A 20262-nucleotide genomic window follows, 5' to 3' on the forward strand; every position below is an offset into this window, starting at 1 on the left:
TTGAAAAAAAAATCATAACCCTACTTACCCTATTATTTCTCAACTTCTTAAAGGATGCATATATAACTAGTAGCTGAAAAATTGGTCAAAGTTCTTGCTGGCGATATTATCATCAAGTAGTTTTATGTTATGATAAGAAGCTTGCTTTTTACTTTGTTACTTTTATAGGCAGAGATTTTTTAGCAACTTCTCAAAGTCAAATTCGGCATCTTCTTTACATTTTCTGCCCTATTTTTCTTTTCTTTCTAAATTTGATTTTTTAATTCTTCGTTCAGCAATGATAGGACTATGTTCTTAAGAATCCTGAATAGATTTGTCTTCATTATCTTCAATTGTATAAATTTTTGTCAATTTTTTAATTTCTTGATGCATAACAGTTTTCTTTGGCATTAAAAATATATGTTGATTTTATAAAAAATTTTTGTTGTATTTTTTAGGATTTTGTTAGTAAATTAGTAGACCAATTAGATTACTATTATAATGTTGTGTAAATTTCTTATGCAGTACATCAGCTAAATCAATGCTCAAAATTGAATATTGCTGATCTAATCTCAAATAAATCAAAAAATTGCTTCCGCTGTGACCAGATTTGATTTTCTTCTGCATAATATCAAAATTCAGCGGTACCAGGCAAAGAATTATATCACTGATTCGAAACCCTTCTTTATTTGTAAAGCTTTATTCTGATGTAATGTCAATTTAATATATAACTCTAGTTTATGAAATCACTCCGTTATATTGAGTAGACTATTCTGTCTTGACTGACAATCAAGAATCAACTTAAACTCTATTTGTAGAATCACTCTATATGTAGAATACATTTAAAATTATTTACGTATATATATAAAAATTATACTAATAACTGCGCATTTAGGTGCGCAGTCTGACATTGAATATGATGCATGTCTGACATTGAATACCATGCATATAATACTTTGTTGTAATAGATAATGGCAAGTACTTATTTTGTCATCAATAAATGTCAATTTTCCTAGTTTAATTTATACTAACTTATACTCCTAACCATTTCCTCATGTTTTACTGTACCTTGCAATTTATAAGCTACTTTTTACCAGACTTTCTGTAATCTGTTGAAAACGTAATCTGCCCGATAAATCTGTTTGAAAAATGATGTTGTGGATGTTTGAAAAAAATCTGCCCGATAAAACAACTATTTTAAATCATCTGTCCACAAAACATTTTTTCAACATGACATTTGCATTTTTTACAAACTACCTCTATAACTTTGGTCTCTGCTTCTGATTGGTTGAAGAATGATGTTGTGGACTTCTTAAAGATTCTTCTGATTGTTTGAAGAATGACGTTGTGGATGTTTGAAGAATGATGTTGTGGATGTTTGAAAAATGATGTTGTGGATGTTTGAAGAATGATGTTGTGGATGTTTGAAGAATGATGTTGTGGATGTTTGAAAAATGATGTTGTGGATGTTTGAAAAAAATCTGCCCGATAAAACAACTATTTTGAATCATCTGTCCACAAAACATTTTTTCAACATGACATTTGCATTTTTTACAAACTACCTCTATAACTTTGGTCTCTGCTTCTGATTGGCTGAAGAATGATGTTGTGGACTTCTTAAAGATTCTTCTGATTGTTTGAAGAATGACGTTGTGGATGTTTGAAGAATGATGTTGTGGATGTTTGAAAAATGATGTTGTGGATGTTTGAAGAATGATGTTGTGGATGTTTGAAGAATGATGTTGTGGATGTTTGAAAAATGATGTTGTGGATGTTTGAAGAATGATATTGTGGATGTTTGAAGAATGATGTTGTGGACTTCTTGAACTGTTAAAAGTAGTTTAGCAAAAAAAGTAAAATAATTTTTTTTTTCATATTAAATCTATTATTCTACACATTTATTATGTCATTTCACAATTGCACTGTCTCTTTTTTTTATCTCACCTTTTTATCTTTGGCCAGCCACACTTTTTTTTCACAATCATTTTTTTCACAATTGAGGAGTCTGTGATACAAGGAATTCCAGATTCTGTATAATTCTGTATATTATTTATCTACTTATGTAATCTGTAGATTGTATATATTATTTTTTACTTTTTACTTATTTAAAGTTAAAAGTTAACATGTCTTTAAGCTAAATAACAACTGATTTTGTTTAATTTTTGTTTTTTAAATTCAAAGCAATAAATTTAATTTAAATGCTTAAAATAGCTTTAAAACCTTGAATAAATTCTAAAAAGGAGCAAAATGTTTGGAAGCACAGCTTGATTGATTTCTAGAGTCAAAGTTGCACCATAAGCAAGGGTGCATAAGCAAGGGTGCATACTTGCATGAGACTGAAGTTGAATGTTTATTTAAATACAATGTTGACTTTGACATGTTACAAGAAACAAAAAAAATTCAAAGCATCAGCTTGAATCAAAGACCAAATTTTCTTGATGTTGTTGTTGTTCTCAATTGGTTCTCTGATATATCAACCAGAATTTGTTTTTAACAAATGAAATCTTGCAAAACATTAAGAAGCTTAATAATGTCCAGAAATGTTAAATGTTTTAGCTTAAAATTACTAAAATCCTTAAAGAATTAGGCAGCAAGTAAACTTCTTTTGTGTTTCTTTTTGTAAACTTCTAGTGGTCTCCAACGGGCTCTTTTCAGTTAGCTTTAGGCACCCCATTTGACAGTTGCAGCATTGATCCCATGTCTAAAGTCAAATTTTGATGGCAGAGAAATCAAAAAGAGGAGGCAGTGCAATATCTTTCTTTTAGATCAACACAAGAAACTCCCGCACCACAAACATTGTATGTTAATAATGTTGTAACGAACAAACTTTAGAAAATACTGGCATAGAGGAAATACCTTTATTTTTAGTACTTCTAGACTTCTATTCTTCTATTTATAAACATGAATCAAATTAAAAATAGTATCAAATATTAAAAAAAGAAAGAATATACCTTGCGTGTTTCCACAAACTCGAGTGCATAAACTCCAAATAATGCAAATGACTGTAACAACATGACAAACTGTGAAAACTGCCATGTGATTGTGTAAGCAAATGTGGTCAATGATATTAGTACAAGAAGGGGTTTCTATAAAAAACATGTAAATTATAATTTTTTTATTTTAAATTGTTCTAATAGTACCAATGTTTTCATTTTAATGTGAGGTTAAAGCTTAATGTGTAATGATTGCAAATAATTTGTTTCAAAAACTTTTAATTATGAAACAGCTTTAATTAACATTTATAATTGTTTTTAAAATTTTCAAAAAGCCACAAAAAAAGGCTGTGCAACTGTTGATGTTTTTACACTCTTTAAAGCCATAAATTTATGTATATATATTTACACTCTTTAAAGCCATAAATTTATGTATATATATATATACACATAAATATATGCCTTTAAAGAGTAATATATATATACACACATAAATATATGCCTTTAAAGAGTAATATATATATATATATATATATATATATATATATATATATATATATATATATAAATAATATATATATATATAAATAATATATATATATACACAGTGCATGTGATGAACAAAATTGCCCAGCACAATATTTCGTGCTCGTAATACTAAAATACATTATCAATGAGCGCAATTATGCTCGCTCGGCATCAAGTCTTTGAGCGCGATGTTCAGAGTTGAAAATTAGTTGCCATGAGGCCATCCATAAATTACGTACGCAAGTATGGGGAGGAGGCCACTCAAAAGCATACTAGTATGTACAAGGAAAAGGGTGGACAATTTTTTGTTTAAATTTTTCGGGAAATCAGACAAAAAAGCTTTGGTTTTTTAGTTAATGCATCTATTTATCTAGCAGAAAAAATATGATACTGCAGCTTTGATATTAAATAAAAACAATGAAATATCGCTATTTACTAAAAGATGACTACATAACTTTGTTTCCTATTTGGAGTTGAATTAACATGCTTGATTACAGACATTTTAAACAACAGAAACTTTTTAATTTAATTTAAAAAGTTAAAAAAAGAAAAAATTAAAAACAATAAAGCAAAAAAATCTTACGATTTTAATAAATCATGTGGATATATATGTATATATATGTATATAGATATATATATAGATATGGATATAGATATGGATATATATTAGGGTGGAGTGAATTTTAGTTTTTTTTACAATTCGTTTAGCCTGGATGTGCAAAAGTTGTCTATTCATTTCAGAAATACTCTGGAAAAATATCAATGCTCTAGGAAATTATCTTGAGGTGCCTCAAGACCTTTAAAATTTTAATGGGTCCCTAATATTATGTAAAAATTTTTTTTTCAAAAGTATGTCATGTTGGGTCTCAAAAGAAGCAAAATTTTATAAAAATTCCAAAAATAACAATTATTTTATAAAAAAATTATTATTTAAGATTTTTTTGAAATTATAATTAAAAAAAAAAAAACTTTTTTCATTTCTAGTCTGAAAGGTCATTTTTTCTGCAATAAACTATAAAATAACAATTTTTTTTTTAAAATAATTGTTATTTTTGAAATTTTTATAAAATTTTTCTTCTTTTGAGACCCAACATGACATACTTTTGAAAAATTTTTTTTTACATAATATTAGGGACCCATTAAAATTTTAAAGGTCTTGAGGCACCTCAAGATAATTTCCTAGAGCATTGATATTTTTCCAGAGTATTTCTGAAATGAATAGACAACTTTTGCACATCCAGGCTAAACGAATTGTAAAAAAAACTAAAATTCACTCCACCCTAATATATATGTATATAGATATATTTTGTAAAAATCATGTGGAACTTTTGATTTTTCTTAATTCAATCAAGTTTTAATTTTTTAATTTAAATTTTCTATTCTCATGGAACAAAGCGTTTTTAAAATAGTAAACATTCCTTTCTATCTGTTAGCAGTAATGACTTCATAACTTTTCATTCATTGTTTATACAAAATAGAAAACTGCTTTTTAATTTAAACTGAATGCGCCTTTTAAATATTACGTGAATAATATTTTATATACTTGATTATATAGTGAATAAATATATAATAGAGTTACTATACTACTATAATATACTAATATAATATATATTAGCGTAATAATATAATATATATTATATATAATAATACTAATACAATATGTATTAGTGAAAGTATATATATACTTATACAAATATAATATATAACTTATATACTGACGTATATTTTGAGAAATGCATTTGTGAAACTAGTGACAACATTTTTTGTTGTTGTTGTTTGTGAGCATGCTTCCAAAAGTTTCAATTCAAAGTTATATAACAAATATACTTGGTATAGATATTGTTTATTGGAATTTATTTTTAATTTTAAGATGCGTTTAGCTTTAACTTTTTCAACAAATAGACTCTAATATAAGCTTAACTGATTCGAAGTGAAAATATTTAGTTTTATATTAACTTATACTTGACAAAAAAATATTTGATATTCCAACGTTTTGATGTCTTTATTCATTAATTAATAGAATGTGATTGAACCTGTATGAAAGCTTTAAGTGAAGTTTTAGCTTGATAAACTTTTTACACTAGTTATTTATAGGATATTTATAAATATTACGCTAGATAATTATAAATATTACACTAGATATTTAACTTTTTAACATTGAATTTTGGAATTTTCATTAAAGTGTTGCAAGTTTTGATATTTTATTACATGGACTTTTATAAAATTCAAAGTTCTAGTTAAGCGATGTTTTTTGTCAAACAGACCCTAAAAAAATAAATGAGTCAGCAAATGGTTCTATATAACTAGGGGTACGATTAGGCGGATAATATGATCAAGTTCAACTGGAATTTAAAAAAACAAACATGCTGGATTTAGCTTTCAAATAGAAGGAATAAATAATTTTTGATTTGAACTTATACCGCATAAATTAAAATTGAAGCAAGTCACGCATAAATTATGCGTGATGTACATTATTATGAATATAACTTCTTTATTTAACAATATGCAAACTCTACTGTTGAAACATATTTTGACTTCAGCAAAAAAAAATTTTTCTAAAAATTTTTTCTGGAAAATCATTTTATAATTTTCGTCTTGCAAAGTCTAGACAAGCATAATTTTTTACTCTTGCAACAAAACAAGCGAACGCTATTTGTCGCGCCCGGACATGCTTCACATACGCGGAGAAATCGCTTCCGCTTCATCACAAGGCCTGTATATATATATAATTTATTCTTATGATAATTTGATGTAATGTTAACTTTTTAGTAATAAATATAAATATATTGGAAAAGGCATATGTTAATAATTTAAAAAATATATAAAAATTAAATTTGTTTATGTAATTAAAAAATATCTTAACTCAACTGAAAAAAAAATCATACCTCAAAGGAAACTCTAACATTTCTTTGAAAGAAGATTGTCAGCAAAGTTATTTGCATAAATATAAATGGTAAAGAAAAACTTTCACGTAGTGGAATAGTTTTAAACAAACGTGTCATGTGAGGCCTGCACAAAAAATCAAAGAGCTTGCAGTGTTATTCAAATTATAGAAATCATAAAATATGATATTAATAAAGTCATAACTAAAAATTCATTCTAGTCTCATAGTACACACTGGTTTTATGACAACATTCTGGTCTCAAGTTCAACATTTTGATCAAAATTTAGGTCATTCAAATTTAAAAATTTTTAAAGATAAAAATATTTTTTTTGCATATTTATTAAAATTTAAAATGAACTTTGTACACAAACCTATGAAATATAAAAAAACCATTAGCAAGCAGTCCAGCAATAGGAGAACCACTTAGAAGCCATGCTGATATAAACAGTGTCACCATCATGGCTCCATGTAAGCCAAATATATTGTCAATATAAAAGTACACATATTCCCAATTTTTCTAAAATTTTAAGAATAAATAAGATTTTGGTATTAACACAGAGGATTCTACATTAATTGATACAAAACAATTTTTATAACTTTGTCTTTTTAATGAATGCTTTCAAAAAATATAAATATTCTTCAAAGCATCAATGACTGAGATATAGGATATATATGAGAGATTCACAACTAAAACTTTTTTTTAAAATTTGTTTTAAAGTAATGAAAAGCGTTCAGGAATTTTATCCTTTAAGGAGTAAATTAGAAGAGTATTCAGTAAATCTTTAAAAAACGTATCATTTCTTAATAAAAAGTACAAACGTATAAATTCTAATCAAAATTACACTCATATCTCTGAGTTAATGGAAAGGTCAGATTTTGTGATGTGAAAAAATAGAAATTATACATACATGTAATTTCTATTTTTGGTGCAGTTGTTTTTGATAACTTAATTTTTTTTTAAATTCAACAACAATAACATTAACTGACTTCAAAACAATTTTAAGTACAAAAAAATGAGTTTTAAGGAATTTAGAAAAAGTAAAGCAAAATTATCCATTGTTTAAATTCGCTCTTTTAATGTTATTTTTTCATAAATTTTTCTTATTTTAACATTGTAAACCCTCTTTGTAATATAGAAAATACAAATACATATAAATTGACAATTACTTAACTAAAAGCAAGCAAGTTCTGCTAAAACTGCCTCTCTTAATCATGCCTACAATTTCTTTACTTCTGATTCCATTCTCTACCTCTATTAATCTCATACTTACCCTTAAATAGAAAACTATTGTCATACTGGCTGGTTTTACTAATGAAGCTTGCTATCTTTAAGATAAAGTTCAAAAGTGCATTGTTAATGTTCTTGGACATGCTTTATCTACTAAACTTGAGCCACTGTCACATGATCAAAACATTGCTTATCTCTTTCACTTTTCTACAAATAATACTATGGTAGCTTTAACACTCCTGTTTGTTTCCAGTTAACTCACAATTTAAATTTAGGTCCCTAGCAAAATACACTTTTTTTAAGTAAACCGTAAAAAAAAGAAATGAGTCTCACTTTTATTAGCATCATAGATTTTTATCAAAAATAACATTCACTGAACCAACATGTGATTCAGTGAATGTTATTTGTGATAATTAAATCATAATTAATTTTAAATACTGCAATCACATGAACTAGAGTGGCTAATACTGTTGTCAGAGTTTAGGTCAAATACATTTGATCAAATACAAATTCAAATACAAATCTATTAATTTTAGATTTCCAAATACAAATTTAAATACAAATATATGTAATCAACACTTTTCAAATACAAATACAAATATTTCTATTTTAGGTTTAGAAAAATACAAAGATTTTTTTAATACAATATTGATAAAATGGTAAATGTAAAGATGAAAACAAGTCTTATGACAAATATTCCTTTAAAACAAATTTTTAATTTATTTTAGTGTTAAAAAAAAAAAATAAAAAAAAATCTCTTGGTGTTTCCCTAAAGACCAGTATTAATGTCCAGTATCTACTAAAAGTTATATATTGACATTCATCAGTACTCCTTTAGTTCGAACAGGAAACTGCTTCTGATGGCTCTAACAAGCTGCAATAAATATTGTTTTTGAGTCTCGTTCTTCGTCAGTGCACATTTGTAGCATTGGATGAAGGCAATACCTCACTCTACCGTGTCATTAACGACCTTAAGAAGGGTAGCTTTTTACCACCATTACCTTTTAATTTACCACCATTACCACCATAAGAATGTTTTAATTAACCACCGATAATTTTATCTTTGACCCGCTTGTCAAACAAAGCAAGTGGAATTAGATGCCCTGAAAAGTACCATAAGTGTGACTTTAAAGCAACAGATGCTTTATCACTGACACAGCATTTGGGATACTCGTCAAGCAGCTTTAGTAGTTTAAGGTTATTCAGTAGTGCCTTTTACCAAGTAGGAAAGAACCTGGGCCATGGCCTTGGCCCTGTAGTAAAAACGCGCGTTAACTTTATAATCTACCAATAAAATTTTTTTATTGGTTGATTTTATAATTAATGCACGTTTTTACGCACCATTAGTAACATTTTAGAAATGCTAAATATTTCTCATAAAGGATGTATATGTTTAAGTTCCTGAAGCTTTTAATTTTATTTGAATATCCACTCATTTTTTCTAGATGTTTTTCTATTTCAATTAAAATTTGGGATTACTTATGTTGTTTAAACAAAGAACGAATTATAAAAGTTATAAGAGCATTATAAAAGTAATAACACTATTATAGTGTTATTACTTTTATAATGCAGTTAGTGACTAGAGTGTTATTACTTTTGTAGTGTTAAGTTTATTGTTTTTATATTTGCTATTTGCTAACAAATTTAAGCTAATTTGCTCCATAAAAACAAAGTACACAGTTTTGTAAAAAAACTAAAATTTCGAAGACCAGATATTTTTGCAGATATTGCGATTCATGATTGCTTAACTCAACTCTTGTACATACATACATACATACATACATACATACATACATACATACATATATATATATATACACATATATATATATATACACATATATATATATATATATATATATATATATATATATATATATATATATATATACATACACACATATATATATACATATATGAATATAAATATATTATATATATACTCAACTATATGTATTTATAAACATAACATGAATTTCAATCCAAAATAAAACATTTATTTCATTTATAGGGTTTGTCAAGATTTAGGTAGCCCCAGCCATATATCAGCTCCGGTCAGCCACCTGGCCCCAGTTAAATATCAGCCTTGGTCGCTTACTATTATCAGATGGTGCTTCGCGAGTGCTCTACCACTACACCATGACCCAATTACATTTACAATGTGCTTTTAGACTTTGTCTGAGAGTAAGAGGGTTGTTATTCATCAATATAGATATTACCAACATTATGGCAATATTTATTTGCAGTATATAAATTAGTTTTGTTGTCTAACAAAAATTGCAGTTTATAAGTTCAGAATTTAAATCCATAAGCCACAGCAAGCCTTAGACTGTTACAGAAGAGAGATCAGATTAAAAATTGGCTGCTTGTTCTAAGCAATCAAAAAGTGAAGTTTTTTTCCCCAGATAAGAGTATAAAGTTAAGTCGTCAACAAATAGAGCCACTTTAGATGTTAAATTTTCACGAAGATTGATATTGTAGATAACAGAAACAATACATGAGCAAAGATTTAAGTGTACCACAAGATACCTTGTGGTACCCTTAAAGTTACTTGAAATAAAGAAGAATGTAGACCTTCAAGAATAATTCTATTAGTGCAGTTGGTAAGAAATAATTTAATAATCTCAAAACCTTTATATAAAGAAACTAATAACAGAGTGAAGACTAATCGTAGGATAGTTGAAGAGGTCAAAGTGTTTTCTAGTGTTTTGAAAAATTGGAACCACTTATTTAGCACTTTTTAAAAATTGAATATTATAAAATATTATATAATTAATAAGATTAAATGTTAGACTTACTTTAGTTAATGACATTGTTGAAGACTAACCAAAAGTCTCTAGAACCTAACATTTGATATAAGATACAAGATTTAGTTAACTGAGAATAACAGAGCTTAACATCAGATGGGACTTATTACATTGGCTTCTTAAAATAATAAAAGTACATTTGTTCTTAAGAGAGATGTTCTTGTAAAAAAAAGATAAAATAAATGATTAATAAAGCAACTGCTCAAAATGGTGAAAAAATAAAGAGTAGAATGAGGTTTGACTTGAAGAGTAGGAATAAAAGCTTCCAAACTTTTAGCCCAGAAGGAATAAAAGCTTCTGAGATGCGCTTTATGCATACATATTATGGATATAAACATGTTTATATCCATATGTTTGCCATTTATTTAGATGCTGGCATACAATATCCTTTCATATTTATTTAAACTTTAGTATTTATATAGTGTAGTATTTGCAAAAAGAGAAGAAGATTATGATGATGGTAATGATGATGGTAATGATGATTATGATGATCATGTTGATCATAATGATGTTTATATATGCACACATGTATAAAATATAACATGAGTTTTGAATAAAAAAATTATACCTTAGGATGTATGTTTATGCAACCCCGGTCACAAACCCGGCCCAGGCTATATTTTATTAGACTCGGCTTGGCCCCAGTCAAATATCAACCCCAGTCGTTCACTACTTAGCCATTTATCATGCATTGTGCAGGGCATCTAATGCACAAAGACATTGCTTGCTATCAGTTTCTCTGCCAGAAAAAAAAGGAATAACTGAAGAAGCTCTCCTTAATCTTCTTGCAGAGATTTATCTCTGATTGCAATCTTATAAAATAAGATCATCTCTTGTTAAAACCTTTAGGCATTCTATTAAAGACATTATTGGCAGCGACTTTGAAGCTAGATTTGTTGATAAAATTCCAATTCATTTAATGACATCCAGTTCTGAGAATACAACCGATAACATGACCTCAATTATATGGTGACAACATGCAATCCATATCAGTTCACATTTCAAAGTTTTCTCAATTAATGTGCATGAGCCAAGATGTACTCCAGTGTTAGAACTAGTTGTGTCAAACATGATTCCTTGAACTTGAAAACATAACTCCCAGTTATCCAGCGCCCAAAGACAAGCATTACACTGCTATTCTCCTGTGCCTTTGCCAATTTTTGACAGAGGCACAGAAGAACTGCTTTTAAAGGCAGTTTCTCGAAAGAAAAAATCTGATATTGAAGTGCAACAAGCACCTGTAGCTGCTATAGTGCCAGTGGACATTGGCTAGTCCAGCAGCAAATCAAGCAACGATTCAAATGATAACAACTTTGATGTTCCTTTAACTTCAACAACACATGAACCGAAACTGAAAAGACTAAAAAAAACTATTGTTACAAAGGAGGTTGCTGCTACTCTCAACTGCATAAAGCTTCCAGATTTTAGTGCAATGTTCATTGCCGGTGCTGTTGCACAAACGCTTGGCATTGGTCTGGATGATGTTGCTTTCTTTTACAACACAATTTAACAAGCACGAATCAAGACACACTACGTTGTTGGTGCAGGAATGCAACCTAAATTCGTGGTAGATACCCTGCTACTTCTGCATTGGAGTAGTAAACTGCTTTCTGATATTTCAGGGAGTAAGGAGGTTGTAGACAGAGTTACCATTTTAGTCACAAGTGGACATCTGGAACAATTTCTGGCAAAAATAAACAAACTATAAACCTATCAATTTATGGTTTGTTGATTTTTAATTTTCTCTAAAAATTAGTTTGGCTTTTTCAGTGCATTTTTTAAAACTCTATTATCAATATATGCAAAAAATCAAGTTGTCAAAAAAATGTATGCAGGGTAATATAAGCGGTGTGACCACACTATCTCCTGAGAATATATATATATATATATATATATATATATATATATATATATATATATATATATATATATATATATATATATATATATATATATATATATATATATATATATATATATTATTTAGAAGAATACACTTTATTCAGAATAATTAATGATAATTGATATTATTTTTTTTGTATACTTAAAGTTTAGTGTTAATACTTATGCCTTTGAAAAAACTATTACTTTCCCTTTGATTTTTTTATGCTACTAACAATTTAGTTTAAAGTAGCTGGAGATTTACTGGAAAAAAATACTAAAATATATAATTTTACTTTTATATTGAAAAAAATCAAGAAAATTCAATGTTTATGCAACAAATAGTTAACAAAATTAATAATACAATAACAGAAAGAAATATTTTTTTCCCTTGCTTTTGGACATGCTTTTGACCAATTTATGGCATATATATATTTTTTTCAACTTCATCTTTTCTCTTCCAGTAACTTCCAATTCTAATAGTGGTTGCTTGCAGCCTTGTTGGAAGTGAAAATTATTAAATAAAAAAATTCTTTAATTTTGTTACTTAAAAAAAAGGATACCACTGATATTGCTTTTCAACAAAGATCTAATGTTAAGAACGTTAATGCACATTGTTTAAAATATAAAATAAATGTTTATAGTTTAAGGCAAGTTAAAAAAAAGGACACAATTGAAACTATTTTTCGACTATAACAGACTGTTTAAATAATGATAATTGTATTTTAAAGGACATTTTTTAGAAAGAAACAGTTTTTCCAGGCCCCTAGAGTCGCATATCTAAATAAGACCAAATGCTCTTGATCTGGCCTTGGAAATTGACTAAAATTATCTTGTACATAAATATAAAAAACTTATGCGATTTAACAAGGGTTGAGTTAAGTGATCATCAATTACAATATCTAGAAAATACAAAAAACAGTAAACACTGTAATTATTGAAGGAGAGAATTTACCAAAGCTTATTTACCAAAAAACAAAACAAAATAAATTTACAACTACAAAAGTAATAAATTACACTAGCTTACTTATAATTTATATTTATAATTTTTTGTATGTTTTAACACCATTTAATTTCCTGGTATTATAAGTTAAAAAAATTAAAAAAAAAAAAATATTATATTCCAAATTTTACTTGAAATAAAAATGCATCAAGAAAAAATGTAATAGATATACAAATAATATTATAAAACTACAGGAATCTTTATAAACAATTACTTTTAAAAATAAGCATTTTTTAAACTGTTACTTATGGTCAGGAAATACAAGAATTTTAAAACCAACCAAAAAAAAAAAATTTTTTTATTCAGTTTTTTTTTCTTTTTAGTTGTAAACTTTAAAACTTTAAATGTATTAATTATTTAACTAGTAGAAATAATAAAAAGAAAAACATATATAAAAATTAGTATAGCAATTAGTTTGAACATTTCATGATTGCTAAACTCTTTTGGATTAATGCAATTCACAATGAATATAAAAATACATTAGTATCATTTACATGTGTTTAATTTTTTAATATTATATTTTACTGTTTGGTTTATTTATCTAATTTTATTTGATAATTATTTGCATGAATAAACTATTAAAGTTCAACTCAAGTTTTTTCATTATAGATTGGAGATCAATGTGTAAATATTTTTTATTTAATACTGATTATTGAATTTTAGAATAATAACAAAGTTAACGGATTTAAAAAGCTGAAAAAATGAGAACTAGAAATATTTCAAAATATTGCAAACTTGCATTGGTTAATTCAACTCTATTTAAATATGATGGTTTTGGCCACTTTTTCATCTACTATAAGCAAAAACTGATTTTCTTTAAACTATCAGCTCACTAACATTTTTTGTTGTTGATATATGAGCTAATTTAAGGGGAAATCTTTAATAATTGCCCAGTAACTTAAGTGATCTAACATAAGTTAAGTATAAAGTTTCAAAATAAAATGTTTATTTTCCTTAGTACATGACTATATTATTAAATTTTATTAATGTGGCAGAACTCCTTTGTGGCAGCAGGCTATATGATAGTCAATGTATGTACTGAAGACCCCGGCAGCAAGCTATTTCTTTGACATTAAAAGATGTGCTAAATAAAAGTTTTATTTAGCAGAACTAAAAATCAACTTGCAATATGTTATCTAAATGCATGGTTTGTTAACACTTTGATACAATATAAGCACATCAAAGTACCAATATTTATATCAGTATAGTATAAGCAGTATAGTGTACATAATAATAGTATTCATAACACCTGGTATACTTAATAAAGAGAAAATTATAAACCTGTATACTTGATGGCAGAATCCTATATATTGCGGCAAGTAAAACTTCTTGATAAATATTAAATCTCTCAAGGATATTAATTGTCAACAAATGTTCAGTTAAATTATCATTAATTAATGAGTGGATCCCTAAAATAAATTAACTTTTTTTAAATACATAAACATAATCATATGAAAAAATATATGACAGTATTTTCTTTGTAAACAAAGTTTCTTGTATAGAGTGATGCTGAATGTTTAACAACTTTACCAATTTCTTTTTAAATAATGTAACTGTGATGAAAAAAAGTCAAAACTACATATTTATTTTTTGTTCATGAAAACAGGATATTACTAATTCAAGTTTAAAATAGAAAATTCAAAAAAGTTTACTTTGTGTTTACCTTTTAAAAGTGTTGGAGCAAGAACTAATTGTTTATAGTAGGAAAAATAAAGTCCTGATTCAGTTCTAAATGATATTTCTCTTTCCACTTGCTGAAAAAAAAAAGGAAAAAAAATTATATATCAAATAGAACAAATAAATTTATAATCATTATGGTAAACATTCACAAAAAGTTTGCATTTTACTTATAACCTTTTTTATATATATACAAACCATCAAAACTAGCCTAGTTTTTAAGTATTAAAAAATATTCAAAAATTATAACTTTATTAGTATTAACATTTTCTTTATCACAAAATATAAAATGTATTTCTCACTGTGAACCACAATAACCGCCAGGTTTGAAGTCTCCCCACATCCAATTTTTTTTTCTTATTAAGAAGTAACATAGTATATAAGTTAAGTAAAGGTATTAAGAACCTCCATAGGAATGGCTAGAATAAAATTTTTACACATCTAAACTTTAGATAAAAGGGGAGGGGCGTACACCGTTAACTTTATTGAAGTTCATATATTTCACATTATTTTATGAAGAAACCTAATTTTTACTCTGTACTTGTGTACTCCCATAATATAAAGGCATTAAAAAAGTGTTAGAACATTTATATAACAGATTACAAAGAAAATGAATGTAGGTATAAAAACAACAACAAAATGCATTTAATGTGAAAAATATCTTGACTAAGCTTTGAAATACAAAAATAGCATTCTATTTTATCAATACTCAATTAAAAGTATTTTTCATGCTATTAAAATACTTTGTAAATAATAATTTTGACATAGTTGTGTAGCAAAATATATTAAATTGAATAGTAAACTTGTTAACTATTTGTTAAATGTTGAAAAGTCCACAACACTTGACTTTAATCGTTTAGCATAGTCTGGGTGGCTTTGTCGTCTCTTATATTTATTGCATGTCTTTTTAAACTCATGATGAACAGATTCACCTGCTTGTTCAGAGTAAATTCCAAGCCATTATCAGTATTGGTACTTTTTAGAAATGGTACAATATGGTTAACTGCAATATGAACTTTCCACGGTATATTCAAAGAAATGTTTTCAAAGTAAGTATTAATATATTCCCTTTAATTAGCATAAGACATCTTGAATTCGAAAACAACAGATTCAATATCACCAATTTTTTCTCCAAAGGTGCTTCATTGATTGAAACTTTCTTAAACATTCAATTACTGGTAGTAAATCAAGCTTTCCTTGATCAACTTAACTAAAAGTCTGTTGGCATTGTTGCCATCAAATCCAATGCCATGGTAACCTCTGAAAAATATGTAATTTGAGTTACCACTTTGGTAAAAGTGGCTTTGAAAAGTCACCACTTTTCAAAGCCAGGCCATAGTTTTGATAATAGTTTTCCAAAAGTTGTAACTATTCCGATTAATGTATGCAACTCAGGTACTGGAACTAAATTTTCAATAATTGTGTCTGGATCCTCTTCAAGATATAATAATCTTGGATTAATAACATTTTTATAAACAGCCATCTTTGATTTTGGTTTTCCAGCTTCTGTGTATTTACTGTAATGATAATCGAGGGAACCAAGAGTTCGTTTTTCTCCACCATCCAAAAGACTCATTCTCCTTCACATGACAAACAACTATATTTTCCAGCATGGCTTGTAATGCCAAACATTGAGTTTGCACACTTTAAATCAAATGCAACAGAATACTTAATATTTTGAAGATTAAGAGTATCAACTAATTTTCTAAGATTTCCATTGTGTTCAGACACTCCTTCTACATTAGCAACAATAAAACAACGCTTAACTCCAGCATCATCAAGGTCAGGTTGGTTTCTAGTTTTATCATGCGGATTAAAAACATTCATAGTGACCTTTAAAAAACCATGACCAGAATCCGCAGCAACTCTTACAATTGTAGAAAGAGGGTCAATATTCCTTTCAGTGATTATATCATGTATAAATTCATCAATATCTTTAATATAAACCATTGATTTATTTACTATATCACCAGCTTCAACAAATTCTTCTTCTGTACATGAAAAATATTCATTCATTTCTGCTTTTAAAGCCTCTAATTTTTTAACAATATTTCCTTCAATGCTACTTTGAAAGCCAAGACTTTTTCTAAATATAGAACACATTTTTTTGGTTTTACACTGAGATAGTTCTAAACATTTTATAAGCTCAATGATTGTTCCAAAAGATACTTGACTAAAATTAGCACGGTCACATTTATTGTCCGTAGTTCCGGCAACAATAGTTAATGGTTTCCCATGAGTAGCAATTGTGAATTTTTCACCTCTAAAAATATTTTCCTTTTCCATTTTTGTTTTTAAAATACTTGAAGCGACACGTTTTGCACTTGCTGATCCCAATGCATATGCTGCATTAACTAAATTTTTCACAGCTTGAACATCACTACAAAGATGAATAATGCCTGACTTAACAACTCCATAACATTTTAAGCACATCCTTTCATTTTTATCTTCATTTAACTCAGAAGTAATAATGTTAATATTTTTTCGATATTTCTGAAACATCTGAAGTTCTTCTGATATCTTGACGGTTTATCTAAACAAAAAAAAAATCTAAAACTATATAAATTAGTAATATAAAAAATATAACACAATAAAAATAAACACATCGATGACATATTAGTTCCTGAAACAAGCTGTTTAAATGTTGTTGTTTTTTTTCAAGTTTATTAAAGTTCATTGAGACACAGCTCTTTCTTTTTAAAAAATTAATAAAAAATAAAACAGCTTTATTTAATTAAACACTAAGTCTTAAATATAGTTTTTTATTAATTTTATCAGCTAACCTGAGAAATTTGCTTTAGCCACTTATCAAGGTATTTTGTATCGTTTTTTTCCAAACAATAAAGGTTTTTATAACAATTGCTACAAATAACTTTAGGATGGTTTGCTAAATTTTGATCATAGCTATCCCAAATAAAGGTTTTTATTTTTTCTTCAATAGCTTTAGATATTTTATGAAGCTTTGCTGACTTTTTACCAAAGATTTTAAAACAAACAGCACATAAATTGTTGACCGCCATTTAATAAAACTCAAGTCGTTGTGTACCAGAGTATGTCTAAAAAAAATGTCTAAAATCAAAATACGCCGGTATTTGATTAGCAAGTTTAGGCCTTTTTTTTTAAAATGGCGGATATTTTTTAACTAAAAATTATAATTTTTATTTTTTGATTTTCATACATTTTTCCATTCCCCTAGAGGTTTTTACTAACCAAATATTTATTTTCATATATACAACTAAGTATTTATAAAAAAAAATCTGATGTGGGGAGACTTCAAACCTGGCGGTCACTGTGGTTCATTGTGTTCTAGCCTTTATAACTATTAAAGAAATCATAAAAATCCTGATACAGTTTGTGGTGTTTTGTATAGTTCTTAGGAGAAGTTATTTTGACATAAAACACTTAATATAAATACTCATTTTTGATACTAGCAAACAGCAATCTGCTATTGTCTTGTAAAAGTTTTAATAGATAAAACTTTAAGAGTAAAAAATTTTTATTAATACTTGATGATTATAACTCCTAAAAATATTAAAAACTATTATCACCATACAATTATCTCAATAAATATATTACAAAATATTTGCGGTTTTCATAATAATCTTTAACACACAAGCAAATTTCACCTAACTTAATTGCTTTATGAGACTAATTTAAATTTAGTAGTTCATATTTGGATCTCAGTGTGTTGATTGCTAGTATCCTCTGATGTTTGGCTGATGATTTTATGTTTAAAATATATTTTACTAATTAAACAATAACTATTACTACCCTTAGGCAAGTTTTTAATTTGAATTACAATGGAAAATGTAACAGTTTTAACAAATCATCTCATTCAACGAGGCATTTTGGAGCATGTCAAGATTTGCAAGGAAATAAAGTGATCAAGACAGGTTATTTCCAATACCTTAATGGATCAAGTTCCGGTCATCTTCAACATGATTTAAATCTTGAAGTTAGACCCTGACAGATCCGTCAAATTCACAATCGAAAATCTTATGAACAAAGAGCTGGGAACCAAGGCACTATTATATTTTTGTTGATTTTTTTTTTTTTTTTTTGGAATGACAGGAGGAGTATGGCCATAAGATTCAAGAATTTTTAATATGCTGCTTTCGACACCATTGATCAGCAAAAACTACTTGGACTATTAACTAGCAAAATTGGTATAACTGACTCAGCTCAAAAGTGGTTCGAGTCATTTTTAGTTAACCATAAGCAAGAAAGTAAAATTGGTAACACATATTCCACGAACCAAAGTGTAAAATATGGAGCACCACAAGGTACAGTCTTAGGCCCAAATCTATATGAGACCACTATACAAATATCTTAAAACTTATACTATACAAATATGTTAAAACTTTTGGATACTCAGATGATCATTAAACTCTAAGAGCATTCCTTATTTCATCTAAATATAACACACTAGTCTTGGATAGACCTGGATATAAATGTCTAGAATACATATCTAAATGGATGAATGAATCATTTTTGTGTCTTAACCAATCGAAAACAAAAATATTAATTATGACACCACCTAGCATTCAAAAAGATATTGTTATAAAAGGTACTTTTGTTAACAAGGAACACATTAGATTTGTTGAGTTTAGGTGTGATACTTGACAATGAGTTATCTTTAAAAACACAAATAAATAAAATTGCATTAAAAAACTATTATTTAAAACCAGAATAGAAAATCATGTAAGCGACCAGGAATTTAACAATTTGCATTGGCTGAAAATTAGATAATGAATCTATATCAAGGTCCTTTTAATAATGCACAAATCTATTATTCTGGAAGCACCAACATCATTATGCAATTTAATTCACTACTCAATGTCAGAAAGAACTTCAAAATTAAAGGAAACAAAATGCAGTAATAGTATTGGTAATCGAGCATTATCTCACAATGGTCTTGAACTTTGGAATATAATTCAAAATATCATCTGTGACGAAAAAAACACAACTATTTACAAGAAAAAACTAAAATCTTATTTAATGGTGAATAATAAACTATTCCACCAGAAAACTCTAGAATGTTAAATTAAAAACTCTCAAACATTAATATTAAAAAATTTACTAAAATAATAATTTGTTGCACAACTGAGCAAGTGTTTCGCCAACTTTATACATTATTCTGGCAAAACACAGTAGCTGTGGGTAAACGTGTATTTATTTATTTATTAGTGTGTGTGTGTGTGTGTGTGTGTGTGTGTGTGTGTGTGTGTGTGTGTGTGTGTGTGTGTGTGTGTGTGTGTGTATGTGTGTGGAAGCTAAGATATTGAAAAAAATATATATATATATATTTTTTTCAATATCTTTGCTTCCAACAAGGCTGCAAG

At 27.4% G+C, this 20262-nt stretch overlaps 1 protein-coding gene across 4 annotated transcripts in view; it reads right to left on the reverse strand.

Annotated features, from left to right (window-relative positions):
• LOC100198867 (protein C-mannosyl-transferase DPY19L3) overlaps positions 1 to 20262 on the reverse strand; it is a 48275-nt gene that overhangs the window by 15317 nt on the left and 12696 nt on the right. For all 4 annotated transcript variants that reach the window (XM_065793204.1, XM_065793203.1, XM_065793206.1 and 1 more), the window contains 5 exons: positions 14907 to 14997; positions 14525 to 14652; positions 6696 to 6841; positions 6326 to 6449; positions 2931 to 3065 (listed from right to left, as the gene is read on the reverse strand). In XM_065793204.1, coding sequence (XP_065649276.1) covers positions 2931 to 3065; positions 6326 to 6449; positions 6696 to 6841; positions 14525 to 14652; positions 14907 to 14997 — 624 coding nt within the window. The remainder of the gene's footprint in view (positions 1 to 2930; positions 3066 to 6325; positions 6450 to 6695; positions 6842 to 14524; positions 14653 to 14906; positions 14998 to 20262) is intronic.

Source organism: Hydra vulgaris, chromosome 03 (genome assembly GCF_038396675.1).
Source record: "Hydra vulgaris chromosome 03, alternate assembly HydraT2T_AEP".
Lineage (NCBI taxonomy): Eukaryota > Metazoa > Cnidaria > Hydrozoa > Anthoathecata > Hydridae > Hydra > Hydra vulgaris.